This window comes from Cotesia glomerata, linkage group LG6 (assembly GCF_020080835.1).
Source record: "Cotesia glomerata isolate CgM1 linkage group LG6, MPM_Cglom_v2.3, whole genome shotgun sequence".
Lineage (NCBI taxonomy): Eukaryota > Metazoa > Arthropoda > Insecta > Hymenoptera > Braconidae > Cotesia > Cotesia glomerata.
Window position 1 is genome coordinate 10,276,641 of NC_058163.1, and position 23,953 is coordinate 10,300,593.

A 23,953-nucleotide genomic window follows, 5' to 3' on the forward strand; every position below is an offset into this window, starting at 1 on the left:
ACAAGTCGCATTATATATATATATATATATATATATATATATATATATATATATATATATATATATATATATATATATATATATATATATATATATATATATATATATATATAAATTTGTAATTTTATTTAATAACTAATGAAATGAAATCTACTTCCATTTCGGCTGCCGAATGGCCTTTTTTTTTTTTTTTTTTTTTTTTTTTAATCAAAGAAAAAACAATTACTCAAATATTTTATCGGCTACCAACTGAAAGAGTCTTAATTATAGAATTAAATAACAATTTTAATCTATTTGATATTGTAAATAGATTAATACATCAAGTATGAAAACCAGCTGACAGTTGCAGATGTTATATGCAAGTTCTTGATAATACAAAAGAACAATTTTGATGCTATGGCATTGTTTTCAATTTTGACTATATATGTTTCACCACTTCGAGTATAAATTATCGAGTGTGCACTTTAATAACACATTTTATTCCGTTTTAATCTTCTGTGAGTATCGTATTTACTTTAGTTTTTTCTTCCCTTTAAAACCGTTTACTTTTACTTAGCGATTGAATCCCTTATCACTTGAGAAATTTATTTGATTGTTGTATAAATTTATTCGATAGTTTTGCGTGATGAGTATTAAGCAGTAAATATAAATTTCAATTTTACTTTGGTCTTATGTTGAATAATAATAATTTATTAGTCCTTTATTTGAGTTTTATCAAAGCATGTTACTAATATTCATTATCACATTTATAAAAATATGCTACTGAAATAATATAAATAATGTATATCCCAGGAAAAAAAGCTTTTAATAAAGATTTATGAAATTCGATAAATTATCATTACATCAGTGAATATGATATTAATAACCAAAAAGATTCGGTTAAAATACAATAAGCACCCGTAATTTTTAATTTCCTAATAAAATCAATAATATACCAATTATATATGTAACCATGAAATTTGTATAAAATTTTATATTGACACTGGCCTGAAAAAATTTCAAATAATTTAATGAATTTTCATCAGGTGATTTTCAAGAGAAAATTATATAAAAAAAATTTTTTCTAGGAATTATAAATATTAAATTGGCTGTTATAAGTCAATTTTAATGATGTTACTCCGAAAACAATTACTATTGGCTTATAACAGTTCGACTGTCATGGTTAATTCTTAGTGGTAACCAGTTAATTCTAAAATCAGTTGGACGTTTGTTGCAGCAGCTAACAGAACGGAGCTGACGTCAAAACGCCTTCTCCACATGTGGACATCGCCGTCTCGTTTAAGAATCGGTCGAGCACCAAGGAAAAAGCCGTGAACTGATATACTGTGATATATATTATCCTAAAAAAGTAAAATCGTGCTTTTTTTGGCTTTAACATTTCAAAACGATGGATAATTCTAAGAAGTCAGCCTATAAACGGAAACTCTCATTTTTGGGTTTTGGAAGAAGAGTGAGTGTAAGTACATTTTTTTAATAATTATATATTTTATCAATTTAATAATCCGAATACAGTATAAATACTATAAATACAGTTATAGTGATAAATTTTAACTCGAACGTTTTTACATAATCTATTATTACAAGCTGTTATTAGTGTTTATTTTGAAATAAACGCAAGATACATATACAGTACCACATTATTATAGTATGTGTTCACACAACTGGATGTAATTATTGTATTATATTAGAGTCATTAGTTATGTCTATAAAATACTAATAATTACTCTAGTCTCTTTATCACCTTTACCTTGTGATCACTCTAATGATATTTTCGTCTAATTAATACAGTATGTTTAAATGAAAATTAGAAACATATGACATCCCCATTAGTAAATCGGCTTTGCATCATTATTATCATTATTTTTCTTGTTTAAGAATAGATAATTATAACAATAAAAGATTTTTAATTAATAGTACAGCTATATAAAGCTCATAGACAATATGAATTACAATTGCTAGCGGAAAAGTTGGATTACTGTGCTCTCGGCATCATTATTAGGTTTAACGTCGTAAAGGGAAAAATCCCGTCTCGATTAAAAAAAAAAAAAAAAAAAAAAAGCAGTAATTATCAAAAATTTTGGGCCCTTTGTCAATATTTTGAAAAGATAAATATTCAATGTTGACACTTAGATATTTACATATTAGATCAATATTGTTTACTTATATCTGTTAGTAATAACGCTAATGAAATGAATCATTATCGTTTCTTCCAAATTAAAAAGATTCTTTTTATTAGTAATTTTGATTAAAGGTGATTATTTTGATTCGTTATCTTTACTGTTTCATAAATAACCCGATAAAAGGAATCGTAAGCATGACTCGATCAAAAAAGAATTTCAGTACCGGGATTATTAAACTGATTGAAGTTTATTATTTCGCGGAATTAGATAATTAACTTGACATAACTGATTATTTCAATTAATTAATTTTCCCATTTTTAAAGTTTATAAAAATTTGACTATGGTTGATAATTAATTTGATTGTATAATTATAAAAATTACTTGTAAAATTAAGTTCAATTGAATCGAAAAATTTGATAAAAAATGTCATCATTTATTTACAAATTTTTTTAAATGTAGATTAAAATAAATATTTAGTCTATTGAATTATTCTATAACACAGTGTACAATTATAGGCACCATTGTTATTATATTGATGGAGTCAAATGTTTATTGACTGATGACCATCAACAATCAGGCCAATCGGTCCGCGAGGTCGTCTCACTTCATTTTTTATTATACAAGTCTCACACACGGCGTTACACAGGCATTTAATTGTTACCACAATAAAACTACAATTCAAATACTTAATATTAATTAATAATTATTATTTCTTCTTCTCACCAATTTAAATGGTAAAGCTACTCTTCATTTCTTTTTAGAAAACAATCAATTAAATACAATAACTCTTCATGCTTAAGGTTGGGATAAAAAATTATGAAATTTTTCATAACTTGCCTTGAATAATTAGACTCATATGACAGGCCAATTTTTAGAAATACTGAATTATAGTAAGTGGATAAATATAGACAAAACACTAGTGTATAAAGACAATTTTCGAAATGATAAAACCAATATTATTGACTTTCAATTGCTTTCTTCTAACACTTAATATTAACCTTTGAAATTTAACCTTAAATATAATCCAAGTGACTATCGAAAATTGTTCTTTGTTCATAGAATTTGCTAATTGATTAAAAAAATCAAAAGTTTATATTACTATAAAAATATTTAAGCTCTGTCTGTATAAACAATTTTGAAGAGTTTTGTTTTTAATTTTTTAAAAACAAATTCCCGAGACATGAATAAAGTTTGAAAAAAAGTAAATAAAACTTTTTCGATTGAATAATTGTATATTCTGATCATTAATCTTAATAATTCATCAGTCACTTAGTTGCGTCGTTTTCGTTCGACATAGCTAAAAAAATTAGGATGACGGTTGACTCTAAAGGCCATCCCTGCAACTTCCCGCTCATTTTGTACTTGAGCGCTCAAAGTTCCACATTACGTTTTTGAGCTCAAAAATATAATTTTTGTGTCATTTTCAGCTCTTCGAGCTCCTAACTCTAATAGTAGTTTAATAAAACACAATTTTTTGAATTTTCAAACGGCAATATTTTGAATTTTTCGGTTTTTTTTCGACAACGATAACTCACGAACGAATCAACCGATTTTGACCGGGCTTGCGCTGATCGATGTAGTTTTTTGATCTTAAGAGCTGATAAGATTTTGGAATTGATCGGTAAAGCCATTTAAAAGTAATTCCAAAAAAACCACTTCTGAAAAAAATTTTTTTTGTAGTTTTTTTTTTGTTTTCTCAAAATCTACTGGTTTGAATCGGTCCAAATGGTATTCAAAATCTAAGTTTAGTCAAGCCCTTTCGAATGGCGTCAACTGCGATGAAATCCGTCGAGCTGTTCAAAAGTTGTGAGAGATTTAAATACGGCCACACACACACACACACACACACACACACACACACACACACACACACACACACACACACACACACACACACACACAGACATCATCGCGAAAACATTCAGGAAAGCTTCCTAGGACCTCAAAACGTCAAGATCTGATGAGAACTCGATTTTCGAAAAACGCGGTAATACCAATAACTTCCCGATTTTTGAAAATTTTCAATTTTCTTAGCGAGAAGTTAAAAATGTAAGTTGAAAATTCTATAGTTATGACGCTAAAATAAGAAAAATAAATCAATTTTTGAATCATTAATCTAATGTTTGACAAGTGATGGAAAAAAATAAAAAATACTAATCTAAAATGTTTGCAATTTTTTCATATTTTGAAAGGAAGCAATTTTTTTATTGTTTACTAAATGGACAGGTTCTGCTAGTTTTTTTATTATCTCCTTCAACGTAATACGTAATCATCAGAAATAATGAAGAATCTGTAAAATTTTAAGATAAAAAATAGTTTTTCTATTTTCACGCTTAACTATACATTAAAAACGACTTGAAACAATTACGAATATCAAACATCCATTTATTTTTAACTAGTTATTTATCTTTTATTGCCTTGGCTCTGTAATTCATTTGGTAATAATTGTGGTAATGAAACTAAGTTTTAATTATTTTTTAAATAAAATGAAAAATACTAAACGGAAGAAAAAAAACTATTATACATAGTATTTATAAATAATGATTAAATTAACAGAAAATAGAGACCAAAATTAGTCAGCTTATGTTACAAGAAAAACCGCCGTCAACGACCCAAGTCTGATTAATGTAGAAATTTTTCTTATTAATGTTACAAGGTTAATTTAAGTAAAAAATTTTATTTATATTCTTATGGCCAAACTGTTCTGAATGTTAATTTTTTGTAATATTCAATCTTATTTATATAACATTTTTTATAAATAGCTATTATATTAACATTACAATTAAATTCTTTAAAAAAATTGCATTTGCACCCGAGGCAAAAATTTTAGAACTAAAATGAAACTGGAAAAAATTACCAATTAATAGATTTTTAGTTTCAAAATTAGAATATGCTTAACTTCTTTATTTAATTAGGAATATGAGATGTTTTTATCAGAATTGTCCGCTCTTGTTCATAATACTCGTTATTAAAAATAATCTGTTGTCTATTCGAATGGATATATTATTGAGTGAAGTCGTATGTTGAAACAATAATGATGATTTGTATAAATTAATATATAAATATGTTCTTAAATAATTAAGAAACACTAAAGAAATTATTGATTAGATGTCTATTTAAATTAATGGTGACTACTCGCTCCTACATAAATTGATCAATTAATCACCCCAAATATAATCATCATTATTAGTACTGTTGATATCGTTTTATTTAATTTCTTTATTTTCAAGCTAAACAAGAAATATAAATTTCAAATTTCACAATTATTCGGAACTTAAAAAAAATTTTCGATTAGAATTTGTAGCTTATATATAAATATTTACTTTTTATGTATCTAAAAATGATTTATTGCAATTTCTACAAAAAAGAAAAAAAGTATCAAAACACACTGATTAAAATTAATAACTAAAAAAACTTTTAATTTCAAACATTTTTATTAAATACATCGTAATAAATTTTCGATCATGTTAAGTTAGAAAAGTTTTTGTCTAAAACACACGTAACGGAAAACTTTGCTCTGTGTAAAATTGTTTATTTTAAAATGTACTTACACACTGAAAAAAAAATTTTTTTCCTCCTTGAATACTAAATTTTTTACTCGAGTTTTCTTGATTTAAAAAAACTGGTATTCTTAACCTTAAAATACCACGCTTTATTATAAGGCTAGTTTTTTGACAGTGAGAAAATGGTATTCATATAGTTAAAAAACTTTCATATTTTAATCATAAGAATACCAGTTTTTTAACCATAAGGAAACATTTCCTAGATAGAAAAAAACTTTTTTTTCAGTGCAGTTGAATTAATAAAACTCTGTAAAATATTCATTCATCTTTGAACCTGAAATGTTTTTAATTTTCGAAGTACGGAGAAAATAGTCTGGGAAAGGGGGTCAATTGAACCAACGGATCTATAAAATCGAAAAAAATGAAATATTTTTTCAAAATTATAATCCAATACGGAATACCTTGATTTGCTCGAAATTCGGAATTGTTATGATTATTTGTTTTTTTTTTAGTTTGAACTATGTAAATTTTTTTTAAGTTTCGATAAGAAGTTCAATATTTTTTTAATTTTGAATTGTAATCATGAACTTTCAGTTGTAATAGCTCCGAAAAGAATATTTTATAATCAACGTGATGACTTGCAGAAAATTAGTTGTTAATAATTTTTTATTTACTAATTATCGCAATAATATCCCATGGGGTCGCCAAACTTAGATTTCCTGTAAGTTGGAACCGATTCGGACCAGTGAATTTCGAGAAATTGCAAAAAAAGTGAAAAAAAAAGTTGTTATTTTTAAATATCTCCGAATTGGCTGAACCGATCGACCTCAAAAACTAATCAGCTCTTAACCTTGAAAACCCGCATCGATCGCCACCTAGAACGTCAGAATCGGTTGATGCGTTCGTGAGATATCGTTGTCGAAAAAAATCGAAAAAAGTGTTTTTTTGTAATAACTCCGAAATTTTTCATCAGATTAATTTTTTTTGTTCCAAAATTTTTATAGAGCTCAAAAAACTACATCGATTGCCGCCAACCGCGTAAAAATCGATTCAAAAGTTACAGCAGTTTGAAAATTCAAAAAATCGTGTTTCATCGAATTTTGATAAGACTTTTGAGCTCTTCGAGCTCAAAAGCATAGCAAAGCTATCTCTTTGAGCTTGGAGATCTCTAAATAACACAAATTGTATTTTTGAGCTCGAAGAGCTCAAAAACGTCATAAGTGCAATTTTAAGCGCCTAGGTATGGAATTAGCGGGAAGTTGCAAGGATGGCCTTCAGGGTCAACCGTTTTTCTAATTTTTTTTCGTAGTTTTTTTTTTAGATTTCTTCGAATCTACCGTCCCGAATCGTATCCAATTTTCAGGAAATTTAAGCTTAATAGAACTCCTTGGAATGCCAAAGTTTGGTTTCAATCGGTCAAGCCGTTCAAAAGTTATAAGAGGTTTACATCTACGCACACACACACACACACACACACACACACACACACACACACACACACACACACACACACACACACACACACACACACACACACACACACACACACACACACACACACACCCGTCGGAAGAAGCCAAACTCCCACCGGGCGCGTCCCCAGGTGGCGGATAGGGGGGTCCTAACCGGTCGTAAGATCGGCGGATTGGGGCGAAATAAAATAGCCCTCGCGGACCAAATCAGGCATCGGAGCTGAAGAGTAACAGCCACCGTCCGTGTATCCTTGTGGGTCGGAGAAAGCTCGCTGTTCTTCGGAGCAGAGGGTAAGAGCGAAATAAAATAGCTCTCGCGGTAAAAAACGAAAACTCCCCTTTCGGCAGGAAGGGTTGGTCACACCATCTGACCTAGGGTCACGTACGCAAGCGGATAAGGTGACGCTGCTCGAAAGAGATGTGCGAAAGATGTGCACCCACGGGAGCAAGAGGAAGCCGATGAAGGAAACAGGTGCAGGGTCGAAGCAGTTGAGATTTCCCGCTTCAATGACCGAAAGCTCTCATAGCAATGGAGGTAGCTGTAAGAGTGATCACCCCTCCACTTCCGGAGGCATCGCGTTCGGAGACGACCTTTTGCTTTGGAGTATCACTCAAAACCATGGAAGAAACGAAAAATCAAGAAAAGGACAGGAGTATTAGTGGGCCTCACGCCCAAGAAGCAGCGATTAACGTAAGCGCTGAGATGAAGCGGACGCAAGCGCTGGAACGCCTCGCAAAGCTGACCAGCGAACTGCATGAGTTTGTCCAATCAAAGGTCAATATCCATAAAGAGATAAAGACCAAGGCAACCGGGGTAGTTAACGCCCTTCGAAGGTTTAAAAAACTGGACGAAGAATGGCAGTCACCTCGACGACTCATTCCTCGTTTTACGCCGGAGAAGAGCAGTCAACTTACTGTGGAGATCGAAGAATCAATGGACACCGGAGGCGATGCTGACGGTGAATCTGATGCTAAAGACGAAGGTCATACTTCCAACAAGTCTAACAAGAGGAAGGACTGAAACTCCCCAGATGGAATAGATGGGCGATTGACGGAGAGAAAGGACTTGAAACCAAGTCCTCCGAAAAACGTGATGAAGCAGAACGCCGAAAAAAAAGACGCGACTGATTGGAAAGATGTCCACACAAGGAAAGAGAAACGGAGGCTAGCCAAAGAACAGCTCCCAAAGGAGCCTCCAAAGAAGCCCAGGCCGGAGCCTAAGCGCAAAAAACCGCTCAAATGGATCAGACCCGACGCACTGATCATCCGCCCGGCCGAGAAAGCAAAGTACGCCGAGATTCTGCGTCGCATAAAGAAGGACGTCCCTGATGAGCAAGTTCGCACAACAGTGGACAAGATCAACAAGACCAGAAGCGGGGACTTGCTGATTACGATTTCGCGGAAGTGCGTGGACAAAGGCCAAGGCCTGCAACATACCATCGCAAACATTCTTAAGGAGGAGGCCAAAGTGATCTGCAAAGGGCCACAAGAAGACATCGAGATTCGAGACCTAGATGACACCACAACAAAGGAGGATATTCAGGCTGCCCTGCATACGGTAACCAAGGAGCTCTGCGAAATACTACCAGAAGCGGTAAAATCCGAATTGGCTGGGTCAACTGCCGAATTCGAGCCACGAGGAAACCTACCCAATGCTACAAATGCTGGCATTTCGGGCACCACGGATCCCAGTGCAGAAGCAAGACAGATCGATCCAAGCTATGCATCAGATGCGGCCAAGAAGGACACAAGATTGCGGACTGTAAAAACCCAGCGAAGTGTGTATTATGCGCGGAAAATAAGAGCGCAGAGAACGCTGCCCATCACGCCGGCACATACAGGTGCCCGGTATACAAAGAGGCACTCCAAAGATTGACAAGCAAGCAAACATGAGGATATTACAGCTTAACCTCAATCACTGTGAGGCCGCGCATGACCTGCTCATGCAGACCGTGCGAGAATTGGAGCTTGACTTGGTACTAATAGCAGAGCCATATAAACACCTGAGTACCCAACCCTGGGAAGCTGATAGCACATCCAAAGCTGTCATCTGGTCATGTGGCAAGCTCCCTTTCCAAAATGCAGTCGACAACAGCAATGCCGGCTTTGTAGCAGTATCAGTAGAGGGCATCCGCTTCTATAGCTGCTACGCACCACCTAGCCTCTCCATTGTTGACTTCACTGATTTCTTGGATCGACTAACTGAAGATGCGAAGCAATACCATCCAGTAGCGATAGCCGGGGACTTCAACTCCTGGGCAGTTGACTGGGGCAGCAAACATACCAACGCACGAGGGAAAGCACTACTAGAGGCCTTTACTACACTAGATGTAGTTTCGCTCAACAGTGGTGATACGCCGACCTACACCAAAGGTGACGCAAGCTCAATTGTAGACCTTACTTTTGTCAGTAATAGCCTTGCTAGAGGTGACTACAACTGGAAAGTGTTGGACATCTACACTTCCAGCGACCATCATGCGATATTCTGGGAAATATCAAACGACCAGAACCTCAAGAGACCAATCAAGCAGTCTAACATCGTTGGTTGGAAGGTGAAATCTTTTGACCCAGAAGCATTGCTAATAGCCCTCGATGGTGATCCGATCAACACTGGATGTGCAGAACAACATACTAAGGACCTGATGAGAAGAGTAACACATGCTTGTGATGCCAGTATGCCTCGTAAACGTGGCATAAATTCGAGACCTTCGGTGCATTGGTGGAACGACCACATCAGCGTCCTCCGTAAAGAGTGTCATAGAAAGAGAAGAATCTCCCAGCGCGGCTATCAACGGCTCAACTCAGTGGAGCTGATCGCAGAGTACAAAAAAGCGCGTCGTGAACTGAATAAAGCCATCAAAGAGAGCAAAAGAAGATGCTGGAAAGAGCTTATATACGAGGTGGATAAAAACGTGTGGGGTAGGCCTTATAAGGTGGTTATGACCCACCTGAAAAAACAACAAATGCCATCACCTACGTGTTCTCAACTTCTTCAGAAAATCGTCACTGCACTGTTCCCACAGCAACGCAACTTCGATTACCAGTTGGCGCCAGGCGAACTGGACGACATTCCACCTGTCACTGAAGAAGAACTGCTGGAGGCCTGTAACCGTGTAGGGAATAATAAAGCGCCGGGATTGGACGGAATCCCTAATATAGCCTTGAAAACCATCATAAAGGCAGCTCCAACATTATTCCTCGACGCTTATAATGCATGCCTCAAGGAGGGGACTTTTCCTCGTAAGTGGAAACAGCAACGATTGGTACTGTTACCTAAAGGGAAGAAACCACCAGAAGAACCGTCATCTTACCGACCACTTTGCATGTTAGATACGGCGGGTAAGATATTTGAGCGCATAATTCACCAGAGAATTGAAGCAGTAGTCGACCCACTCCTGGCAGACAATCAGTATGGATTCCGGAAAGGACGATCAACCCTGGACGCAATCAAACAGGTTGTTGATACGGCCAAGGAAGCAATCGCAGGAACCAGATGGAAAGGTGGAACGAAGAAGTATTGCCTGGTGGTGACACTAGACATCAGAAACGCCTTCAACTCCGCCAATTGGAAATGCATCATGCAGGCCCTCCAAGAGAAGAATGTACCAGAATACCTGCTTAAGATCGTAGCAAGCTACTTTGAAAACAGGGTCCTGAAGTATGACACGAAGAACGGTCCGAGGGAGTATGATATTACTGGAGGGGTACCACAAGGTTCAGTTCTAGGCCCGCTCCTGTGGAACATTATGTATGACGGTCTATTAAGACTAACTCTGCCAAGAAACGTCAAACTCGTAGCATATGCAGATGACGTAACCGTAGTGATCGTTGCCAAACACCTTGACGAGATAAATCATATGTTCGATCTCACTTTTGAGCACGTTAACCGGTGGATGGACGCAGTGAACCTGCAACTGGCGCAACACAAGACTGAGGCAGTACTTATTACCAGCAGAAAAGTGGTAGAGACCACTAAGCTGAAAGTCAGCGAACAAGAAATCACATCACAACCTTATATCCGATATTTGGGAGTGATGCTTGATGTCCGACTCAACTTCAAGCAGCAAGTGGAACATGTCAGTGCCAAAGCGTCAGTAGTGAGGGCTAGTCTCGCACGACTGATGCCGAACGTCGGAGGCCCAAAACAGAGCAGGAGGCTATTATTGTCATCAGTAGTCACATCGGTGCTCACTTACGGAATATCCATTTGGGCTGACGCATTAAAGACGCAAGAATCATGGAGAAAGGCTGGACCAGTATATCGACTGAGTGCCCTACGAGTAGCTAGTGCCTTCCGCACTATATCAGAAGAAGCAGTGTGCGTCATTGCTGGAACCCTACCTCTTAGAGTTCTAGCAGAGGAAAGACGGGCCCTTTACCAACGAAAAAGGTCAACTGCACTGATCCCTGAAGAACTTAGAATTGAAGAACGGCAGAAGAGCATAGGCCGATGGCAACTACAATGGGATGCTGCAGAGAAGGGTAGGTGGACGCACCGTCTCATATTTCGGATCGACATTTGGCTTAACCGGAATCACGGTGAGGTCAATTACTATCTTACGCAGATGTTGTCGGGACATGGGTGTTTTCGAGAGTATCTACACCGCTTTAAGCACGATGACTCTTCGGAGTGCCCGTCCTGCCCAGGAGCTGCTGAAGACGCGGAGCACGTCTTCTTTGTATGTCCTCGTTTCGATCCACAGCGTGAAGAACTGGAGAGGATCCTGAACCAGAGAATGCAACCAGATTCACTAGTGGAAGCAATGTTGTCATCAGAAGCTGCCTGGAACGCTACCAACACGTTTGCAACAGAAGTCCTTAAAGACTTGCGTTCCACCGAAAGAAAAAGAGCAAATAGCAGAAGATAGAAGGAAGGTAGTTAACACCTTAGCCACCAGAAGGAAGAGCAGTAGCTAGATCCTCCCTTCACGAAGTAATGCCTGACGGCGGTTTCCATGAGGAATTAGAGGAAGGAAGGAAAAGGGGTTTAGGGTTTAGTGGGTAGGGGCGTTAGTGTCGAGTTTTAGTATGACGCTGCGTCGAGTCGCCACATATCCAGGCCAAACAACTATGCCTAGAATCCGTAAAAAGGATTCCCCCCCCCTTAGGGGGAAAAAAAAAACACACACACACACACACACACACACATACATACATACATACATACATACATACATACATACATACACCATCGTAAAAATCATCGGGAAAGCTTCCTAAGACCTTAAATCGTCGAGATTTAATGAAAATTCGATTTTCGAAAAATGGGGTAAAACCAATAATTTCCCGATTTTCTAAAATTTTCAATTTTCTTAGCGGGAAGTTAAAAATTGTCACAGTATTTTTGGTTCAATCGACCACCTTCTCCCCTACTATTTTACGAAACTGTGAGCATAAAAACAACATACTTAATAAACGGGTAAAGGTAATAGTTTCGATGAAGTTTTCATGCTCAAGATTTGGCAATGACCGTATACTGTATGTAAGGTTTCTCAAGCTTATGACCTAACAATCGAATTAAATCTACAAAGAATATAATAGTCGTTTTATGTGCAACTGTTTATTACTAGTTGCAATCGACACTGTATACACTGATCTTGTGCTACGAACCATATAAAATAACGTTTTGCTATCATATTATGTAATAACAATAATTAGTATTATCGTTTTCGAAAAAGTTTAAGTTAGAAAAAACACTGGAAAATATATATAGTTCAAGTTACTAAAATAGCGTGATAATTATAATGTTAACTCAATACAGTTACGACTATTATTTTCATTTCGGATTATTTTTACTGTTATGGGACCATAATAACTTTCACTATTCAAGTGTACGATGTATAGAAAAAATAGACATGGTATAAACTTCTTATATAATATACAAATTTCGAATTATCAGTATGAGCAGTGATAGTAATAGTTCTTATCAAGACATGGTATAGGGGTTTTATTATCTTTTGTGTCTGCGAATTAATTAAAAATGTAAGAAAACCATTTATCTAGATTAACTAATTTCAGATTTTGAAGCCTTTTATATTAGATATTACTACTGTTTGGATAAAAAAAAATGCGCTCATAATTTTTACAATTCAATACTCACTTCTCTTGTAATTTACGTATTTTACAAGATCTGGTGATGGATTTAAACACAACGTTAAAGGCGAATTTGGTAAATTCAAGTGTGCCGAATCCTTCACTTTACACATAATATGTCAAACAACATTTTTATAAATAACAACTGCGGAAATATGACTTGAGAGAAAAAACAGCTCAGAATATTGATAGTATTACAAATTAATGTTGAACTTATTTCCATACATCGGTATCTGTAAACTTTAAAAGTTATCTTTAGATTTTAGCGCCCTTTAACAAGCCATTTAGCAATAACAAAAATTTTTGATGAACTATTGTATTTTAAAGACCTCTGTTAAAAAGAAAGAAGATTTAAAAAAATAGACAAAGAAAAGGTTTTTTAGATACTAGTGAGTAAAAAGTATTTTAAGTATTGTTTGTTACAAAAAGCTATACTTTAGACCCGGAAAACATTTCTCTAAAGTCACACTTCTACGGTTAGGAATACAAAAAATAACTTTTTTTTACTTTAATAACTACTTTTTTATGGGTTGTCAGTTCAATGTCATTGAAAATGGATAACTTCTTTAAGAAGCTTAAAATTTTTTCTACAAAAAATTGTATTGTTATAAAAATTATTAATAATAATAATAATATTAATAATAATAATAATAATAATAATAATAATAATAATAATAATAATAATTCGTAAAAAATTAGAAATTAAATAAAAAATGAGATTACTTCAAGTCGAGTTGATATGAAGGTTGAATTTTCAAAGTCTTTTTTTTTTCTTTTTATATAGAGAATATTCATGAATATGCACACACATTTTTAAAACAATCAGGAAGAATCGCTTCGAAAAAATAATTATGTGTAATAAAACGACACACACATACATATGTGCTTATTTATTAATTTGTTGATTTAAATTATTTAGTTCCCAGATTGAATAAATAATATCTTTGGAACTAACTAAACAATTAAGTTAATGACATTTAAATATTCATCAAGTTATTTTTAGATTTCGAACTCATTTGATGATTGTTTGAATACTGTTATGTAATGAGATTTTGAAGATAAGGGATGAAAAATGGAAAGTCGGATGCGCCGTCGCCGTGAGTAGCCGTAAGATAGTCAATATATCAAACTCCATGATATGACCGGCAATTATCGGATCTAATTAAAAAATTAAACATTAGTACAAAAATTTCTGTAAACTTTTATCATGGTACTGATCATCGATCGTAATGTATTTGAACTATGTAAGTCTAATATATTATTATACAAACATTAATCATTTTCTCTCATTTGACCGAGACCTAGAAATTTCATGGGCAAGTGTAACACTTGTTGCTTACTGCGCGATAGCAATTCTAAAAGCAACTGAGTATCAAGGGTAACTAGTATAATCAATACTGCATATATTTATGCACTCGTATGATACTTAATTTAATAACTATATTTATAGACTCACTTTCTGTCTAAAATTCATTTTGTTCGTTAAAGTTTATAATCATACTTCCTTAAATTATTTGTTCTAAAATACTCTTATACGAGTTGTATACTTAATGGTCTATGCTTTTACGAAGTGAGATACTAAAAGTGTCGCTACCTCTCAGGAGAGGCTACTTTACCTCAAAGAAGATAAATAAACTGATAAAATAATCTTGATTCACGAGAAATAATCTTTCTAAAAAAATTATTTGGAATACAACCGGTTGTCTTGTTTCAAGAACTTCTTGTTTTGAATCTCGTCATCTTGACTTAAGAAACCAGTATCTTCAATCGATAACGATTGTCACTTGATGATTGAAGAGCATATTATCTTCGATCAATAGAATCAAATTCTTATTCATCCGAGATTAAATTTTCGAAAATTAAGAATAATTTCGTTTTCGTCAAATAACTTTATACATTTGTTTACGAAATAATTTTTTTATTCAAAATAGTAAAAAAAATCTTTTAAACACAGAATTTTTATTGAAGAACCATTCCCATGTTTTTTTCTACTGGGACTCATTGACCTCAACTGTCCTATTCTTATTAGACTTGTACAGTAAATGGAAACTTAAAAATTGAATTTATCGTTATCAAATGGTAGGTAGATTTATAAATAATCCATCGAATATCAGAGCATGTTTTTTTTTTTTTTTTTTTGGAAAATGTTTATTTGTTTAGAAGAAATTTATTAAACTGTAATACTAGAGAACACTTTTTGAACACATTGTGAAACGTATTTAAAACGTTTTTTATGACATAGAAAATAGCAGAAATTCAACAGTTTTTGGTTTTAATGGGTTTTTGAAACAAGTTGGTAATATCTAGAACCAATATAGGAAAAAGCTGGCTAATAGTTGAAAATAAATTAATTGAATGGTTACATAAAATTGATTTATGGCTTAGAGAGAATCAACTCTCTCTTAATATAGATAAGTCTACATTTATAACTTTCGGCAGTTATAAAGATAGTTACCCAATTGAGTTTGAAGTACATATTAATAATAAGCCGTTGAAAAGAGTTGAACATTGTAAATATCTTGAAATACACTTTGATAATCATATGAGATGGAACAACCATGCTTTGGAATTATTCAAAAAACTCAAATATTTCACTTTTGTATTTTACGAACTGACAGGAATATTAAATCCACAAACTATGAAAATAATATATCATGGGCTACTCGAAAGCATAATAAATTACGATATTATTGTCTGGGGAGGTGCATATGATAAGTCAATTAAAATCATCTCAAATATACAAAATAGATTACTAAGTAAATTGTGCGTAACTAATATCAACAACACTCCCCTTGGGATCAGAAAAACTTTCATTACCACTGCGTTATCTTTCTATTATCAAGATTGCATAAATCTCTATAATGATAAAATAACTTGTACAAGACATAAACAACTGTCACTACCAAAAATAAGTAAAACAATTTACACACAATGTGCTTATTATGTAGCTTTAAAATATTACAATAAATTATCAATAGAGATGAAAACTTTGAATGATAAGAAGAAACTAATAAATAAAAAACTGAAAGAATGTATAAAAATAGATAATTAGTTAAAAATCGTGATATTAATTTAAGTGTTGCAACAATATTACTTATAAAACTTATATAAATAACAAGCTTGCTAGGTTGATTTTCTTTTAGCTTGCACTGTATTAAGTATTACTATATTACTATCTTATATATTAAGTGATTGTTGATAATAAAATATATTTTTGTTAATATGTACTCGTTCTATGCACAGGTGCTATACGCACCTCGATAGAATTTTTTTTTGTAACGAGATTAATGAATAAATAAAAAAAAAAAATAAATATTGTCGCATTATCTTAACCTCGGAAAAGAAATTCTTGAATGAAGTATATGCGCATCTTGTTTGAAAACAGTTAAGTGTTTCGTTAAAATATAATTCTTCTGAAGAGCTTTTTGCTTATCCAAGAGTTCTAATTGATTGATTGAGAAGTCAGTTTCTTCAATTCAAAAAATAGACTACTTCGAAAAAAAAGTAAAATTTTAAATAAAATATTTTTCTTAAATCAATTTTTTTTTTTTAAGTGCAACATTTCGAGTGTAAATAAAATTTTCTTCTATTTTCATGCGGTTGTTCTTTTAATATTGTTTATTTTTTCAAATGAATTGTCATAATGCAGTTATCCACAATGAACCAATTGGATAACTCTTTATAAACTAAAACATGATCTGTTTTTCATTTATCAGTAACAAATTCATCTCAGATTGTGAAACTGGTCCTTAACTTATTTAAGGTAATAAATTTTCTTATAATAGGACAAAATATGTTCATTATATTAATAGTCGAATATTTATCGTAATGAATTAAAAACAAGTCGTACAGCGATTTTTTTCAGTCAAACGACTCTGAAACTTAAATATCCTTCGATGTATATGGTTACATGTATGTAATACAATATATTTACAGATTTAACGTAGAGTAAGAGGTAATTTGATGTTGTTCGCATTTTAGCTGAGGAAGAACAAAAAATATTAACATTAGTGAAATGATACCCCCATGCATATACAATATATACATATATTTATATCAAAGTATCTCTATCGATCCATTTGGATTAAATAGCGGGGATGAAAACTGCGAGCTTACAAGCACGCGCAGACGGCACCCTAGTCCTCAATTTAAGCTTTCAAATCATTTGAGCCCAGAATGTCATGCCCGAAACCAGTGGAAGTTCCACTGGGAAGGCCTTCTTACAAAAAGCGCGGGGAAAATTGCTTGGTTGGTTACGACGTTCATTGCGAACGTTTCACCAGGTGTGTCTTTAACTACATATTACATCTCTAGCTATTCATTTATTATATTTTTATTAAATGATAAAAACAAATTATTTTTTTCTCAGAAAACGTTCATTGTTTGAACTAAATAATTTTTTTAAAGCTGTGTAAGCCGTCGAACTTTCTCTAGGTCAATTTTATAATTATTATAGATCAATATTTACAAAGTGATGTAAAAAACTGCAATTGTTCTCAAATTTCAACTTAGTATCGTAAAATTCAAAATAATTTTAATCTGTGAAAGTGATGTGGGTAATTTTTTAGAAGTGATGTCAACCATATTTTTGACCAAAGACATTTTCAAATATTTTTTTTCTTTTCAAATTCTATTTGAGTAATTGTTGAGTTGCACGGTTCACAGTACTTCAACCCATAAAAATGATGCTCAGATTTTTCTTTGGACAGTGAGAAAGAATGATAAAATAAAAAAAATTGACAGTTTTTTTAATTTTTTTTTTTTTTTTTTTTTTCAATGGTTCAACAACTAAAATACAAAAAAACAAATACTAGAAATCGTTAAATTATGTGGACACATTTTATTAGCGATTTTCGGTCTAACATTTAAAGCTTGAAAACTAATTGAAAAATATATTTGTATAAATTTTCATTATTATTATTGTAAATCCTCCGTAGAATTGAATAATTTGGAAAAAAAAGAAGAAAAAATAATTTTTTTATAATGTTAATTATTCGATTTTCTATGCAAAAAAAAGCAGGTGACTGAGAAAGTAAGATCGTTTATTAATCTATGTGTAAAAGCAAATAATTGACCGTTTCGAAAATGTCAATTGACATTTAAAAAAAGTTTTTTCCATTCAAATTATTTTATTTTTGATGAATTTTAACGAAATGTTAATTTAAAAAAACAAATTTCAAATGTGAATTATCTATGAGTTGAAATATTATGGACCCTACTTACAAATAATTAGCTTGATTTCAATCATTTTTGTAGTTAATTGTATGAAAATTATAAAATTTTAAATAAAATACTAAACTCCTTTATTTATAGACGTTAAATATTGACGTTATCTGATTCGAGACACTCTAAAACTTACAATTTCTTCATTTTGTGACATCGACATGCAGTTGAGGTTTGTATTTATTTAAAAACAACCCAGAAGTTTATTTTTAAACATTCAAAATATTTAAATCACTACACAGAAAGAAAGGTTCACTTGAGCCAAGAAAATATTTTTCTTCATAATTATTTACTTGGGCGAAAAAAAATTTTTTTTTGACACAAGAAATTTCACTTATTCCAACAAATCAATTCCCTTGTTTCAAGAAATACGTTTCTTGATCCAAGACAATTTATTTAAGTCAAGAAAATTTTCTTGTTTTGAGAAAATTTCTCTCTTGCTCCAAAAAATTAAGTTCTTGACAGAAGTAAATTTTCTTGTCTTGAGAAAATTTTTCTCTTACTCTAAAAAATTAAATATCTTGATAGTAAATTTTCATTAATATTTCTATTGACTAACATGTCAAATGGGAAGATCAAATAATATTGAATTATTTTTTTTCATTCAATATGTATAATTGCGCGCTAAAATAATCTAAAGTGGGTATCAAATATTCATGAGAAAAATTTTCTCAAGATGAGAAAATTTTTTTCTCAGCTGAAGTAGGTGGCGCTGCTTCTCTAAAGTATCTAAAAATCTTGATCAAATATAAAAATTTCTTGTATCAAGTATTTATGATAATTTGAATTAAGAAAAAATTACTTCCACCAAGAATAGAATTTCAAGAAAAATTTTTACTTCGGCCAAGATAACTTCGGTCTACCTTCGGGCGACCGAAAATTTACTTGAGCCAAGAATTTTGTTCTCCAGTCAAGAAATCTTTCTTTCTGTGTATTCATTACAAAATACTTGATATTTCATTGAATGGTCTTGAAATTAGTTAGATTTCATTGTAAAGCATAGCAATTTCTATTATTGACATTTTTTTAATTATGAGATTAAAAAAAACATTTGTAATTCATCATCAAAATTACCGTTAAAATAAATCTAGCCAACTTATCATATTGACACATGTAATAATTCTCATTTATTTGCATTATATAGATAATTTTTACTCGCATTTCTTTTATTGTTCCTTAGCTTACGTAATGACAGAATACCTTTTTATCTATACTTCATTTTTTGTAGTGTCACGCAACTCTTATCAATCATTCCTTTAAATGACATGGGTAAATAGTTAAGAATATTATATAGTAGATAATTTATTTTTGTTTGTATATTTTTATAAAAATAGATACATCTTAACAGCATAATTACATATAATGTATTTCAACTGTTCAAATCTACCTAATATGTTACCCTTTTTTATAATTATCTGAATGCTTTTAAATATATTCATTTTAATATGTTAATCGTAGTAATGAACAAACAATCACCATTCATTTTTCAATTTAACAATTCATTGTAGAACTTGTTTAATTATCTTTTGATCTAAGACAAGCGTACCGTAAATTTTTAATGCATTTCACAGCTGTTTCTGTTAATATATCGTACGTTTCTATCCAAATTAATTATCTTAATCAATAATTTGTTCCGGTCATTGATTGGCAGTGGGGAGCTCTCTATTTTTGGCCTCACAAAATAAAAAAATATAAATTGCCGGATATTCTCAAATTAATCTGCTTTAAATAAAAATTTTGAAAAAAGTTCAAAATAAAGTTGTCCGATGAGGTTTTAAATATTTTAATAGGTTGAAAGAAACTAAATATTTACCAAAATTTATCTAAATAAGTGCAGTAATTTCCAGTACGTTTTTTTTGTACTATACATGTAAAAAAAAATTTGATGATTGTTTATATGTATGGCTTTACCGCTTTTTGACCATAAAAAATCTAAAATTAACTTATTTAATTTTTTTTCATGTTATTCTTCATCGCGGCGAATTTAGAAAATTATGTATAATAAAAGTTTCAACTTAAGAGTAAAAAAAGTGCTGTATACGTGTCTCGTTGTTCATTTAAATCTTTGAAAAATAAATTCGTTAAGTGCTATTTACTATTTTTTGTAATTAAAAAAGTGTCATGATATCATCATTTAAATATTTTTTACGCATTTTTAAAAAAGTTTTAATTCGGACTTATGATCAACAATTTAGAGGTGCAATAATTATTCAATATTTTTACTTTTTTAATCTTAAAAAAATCTTTTTAGGTCAAAAAATGAACTTTTTTTTATTTTTAATTTTTTTGTTGAACTTCAAGAAAAAGAAGGTTTCAATATTAAAAAAATCTGATAATGATTTTATGACTAGAAATAACATAATCTCCACTTTAAAACAATTACCAATAAATGTATACATTTTTTTCATACATTATTGTTTATTTTTCAAACTTACCAAAATATTTGTCGTATACTAAATAAAATGTAACCATGCGCGTAATTCAGTTTATTAAAATAACTTAAATATTCAATAGTATATTGATATTATTCAATTTTGTATTTTTATATTTTCAATGTCACTACGTTTAAATAATCATGAAATATTGGTGTAACTCCAAATTTCCAGAGTTAAAATGAAATACTTCGAAATTCACAGCACTAAAAATATAAAAATAACTATGATAAATTTTCTTCACCATCAACCATGATTAGATTTTACAATTTAATAGATAAACTTATTATTATTTTCAATAAACATCAATAGCTATTTTCTATTTTAATAAAATTTTATTTTCATTCTTAAAACATTTAGAGCAACAAGGTAAGTGCAGTGTGAACATTACTGCAGTGAAAAGTTTCGGGCTAACTTTAGAAACATTTTTCAATAGTCTCAATAATTGATGGAAAATTTCATATAACATAGACCTTTTGATGGCATAATTTACAGAATCTACAGTGAATTTTTACAATAAGCCTCTATAGTTATGAAAACAGTCGTTTACTGTATTTTTGTATTTTTATTTTATTAACATTGTTCGATAAATAAGTTATAAATAAAGAGATAAGAAGATTTTTTAATATAACATATCTTCTTTATTTTAGACCGACGGAAATGGTTCGGAAGCGGGCCCGGAATTGGACGAGGAAATGGAAAAAGTGTTTGCCATGGGTTCTGGAAGGAAATTCGATGTATCTCGTTTAGGATCACCTTCTGAATCAGTTGGCTCTGATCGTGACCGCGATCGGGGTCCTCCACCGCGATATGGTGATGACATCTTTGATCGTAAGTTTATTTTTGAAATCAGTAAAAAAAATTACTGTCTTTTATTTTATTTATCCTTTTAAACATATAATAATAATAATAATAATAATACTACATTGCAATTTTTGAATTTTTCAATATAAATTTGGCTCAATGGTTTATTGTGTTATCATTTTTTTTCTATAGAAAGTTATGCAAATAAATTAAAAAAAAAATTGATTTAAAGCTAAATTTTTTTGCTCTAGTTAAGGTTTTTTAAGAACCAGCCAGACATTTAATACATGCAAAAATAAATATTTTAATTATTGCAACAGAGATTCTATTCTGAAGATACTTCTATGACAAGCATAATATATTCAAATTTAAATGTAAGATTTCTATTATAATTTTATTAAAATCAACACAAGAAGCTGTATAAATCAATCATGGTAATTATTTAGAATTCGTCAAAAAAATCATATTTGATGTTTTTTAAAAAATGATTAATGAATTTGTATAAGAATTATTTTTTAATACATTAAATTTGGTCTGATTGTAAGAAATTACGTCTAAATTTATTTTTCAACCAAAACAAATAGTGTTAAAAGTAAAAAAGATTCTAATTAAAAAAAAAAAAAAAAAAAAAAAAAAAAAAAATTATCAGAATGTCAAGTCTTAAAAAAACGTAGAATAAAAAATCTTTACTTGTTCTATTTTTAATTTTAACGAAGTTTTAAAAAAAATTCTGTAAAATGTTCCTCATACATAATTCTATTTTTTCAATAAGAACACCGCAAAAGAAGTTACCCTCATCCGCACATGCCTTTAAAAAGCCTACATTCCAAGTCGATGCGTAGGCACTTATCACCGTAAGTTTAAAAAAATTAATTTTTTACTAACGTTCACACTAAATTTAAACAATTTTTTTTAATTAATATAGAGAAGGATCGATAGAATGCGAAAACGAAGACGAAAACGTGAATGAGAATGGGCAAGTAGAATCCACTGATCAGCAATCAGATACCATAGACAATGGTGTTGCCACTACACGATCAAATGATGTACATTCACCGTCAGATGAGCAAGAAAATACACTCAGCAGTGAGTCTGAAGCACTAACTTCTGAAAGAGCAGCTTCGATTATCATTGATGGTACCGGAATCGGTAGTCCTCGAGTCCAATTCGAAAAAATTCAAGAAGAAGATGTTTTGTCATCCTTAGAAGGACCGCATAGTGATGAAGAACGAAAATCGCGAAGACATCATAGTAAACACCACGATTACAAGTAAGTTATAAGTTATAAGTTACGAAATCATTTAAAGAGGACAAACAAAATAAATTTGAACAAACAATTACTTTTCTTAGATGTAATCAGTTAATATATTGTAAATCCCACAAATTGTACGAAACAAGCTTAAAGCTTCCGTGCAATTTGCCATAATCGTTAACAGAGCTCGACAAATATTAAGATTATTTTCATAAGCGGCCTATACCTGGGACAAGAACCAACTCTTGTACAGGCTTGGTACTACCTGGTGCCATGGCCTTTAGCCAGGACTTGCCACTTCCGGTTAATAACTTGGGCCAACTAACGCACGAGTCATCAAACACACGCTTACCACTATTGTCTTGTCATTTAATTAGGTCAAACGAGTTTTGTTAGAGGTGCTTAGTGGATGTTGTTCGTTTATCATGCCTGTTACTTACGACCGATCCCAAGATCGAATTGGTAACATCAGACGGAATCCGTACGCATTTTTTGTTATTTTTTATCTTTTGTTTATCATATTCCATCTGCTCTGTAATGTTGGTCATTATCTGTTTTGTATATTAACACGAAAACATAAATTCATAACGTCAATCCCTATTTTTGCTTATGTATAATTGTTAAATAACAAAAAAAAAAATAACTAGTATTTTAAGAAACATAAATGGGTTGAAGTAAAAGTTATTTAACACGACAAAGAATAAAACCACTGTCAGGGTCAAATTCTAGTATGTTGGCATTTGATCAAATATTTCGGTCACCACGCCAAACATTTGCTCTGAAACCATCATTAATCTCTTTTCAGAAAAAATGTCATAAGTTTAGTGATAAGTGATTTTAAAGATAATATAATTAGTTGACGATATTTTAATTAGTGGAAATCTGAAAAAAAAATTTTTTTTTTTCAATAAATAAATTAGTTTGAAATAAAACTTTCCTAATTTGCAACTATAGTTTTTATACGCGCAAATTTTTAGCTGTTTTTTAAAATATTTTTTTTTTTTCTATAAAAAAATTAATATTTTCAGCTTCTGCTACCCTTAATAATCATACT

The 23,953-nt window shown here is 31.6% G+C and overlaps 1 protein-coding gene across 8 annotated transcripts in view; it reads left to right on the forward strand.

Annotated features, from left to right (window-relative positions):
• LOC123267842 (anion exchange protein 3) overlaps positions 1-23,953 on the forward strand; it is a 44,482-nt gene that overhangs the window by 13,021 nt on the left and 7,508 nt on the right. The window contains exons 1-5 of one of the 8 annotated variants that reach the window (XM_044732726.1): positions 12,960-13,077; positions 18,502-18,583; positions 21,494-21,674; positions 22,420-22,501; positions 22,573-22,917. In XM_044732726.1, the coding sequence (XP_044588661.1) occupies positions 21,539-21,674; positions 22,420-22,501; positions 22,573-22,917 (563 nt within the window). In that variant the 5' untranslated portion in view covers positions 12,960-13,077; positions 18,502-18,583; positions 21,494-21,538. Of the gene's footprint in view, positions 1-1,216; positions 1,457-12,959; positions 13,078-17,347; positions 17,472-18,501; positions 18,584-21,493; positions 21,675-22,419; positions 22,502-22,572; positions 22,918-23,248; positions 23,381-23,953 lie in introns of those variants that run through there. The other 7 variants (XM_044732725.1, XM_044732722.1, XM_044732723.1 and 4 more) reach the window with 7 other exon arrangements.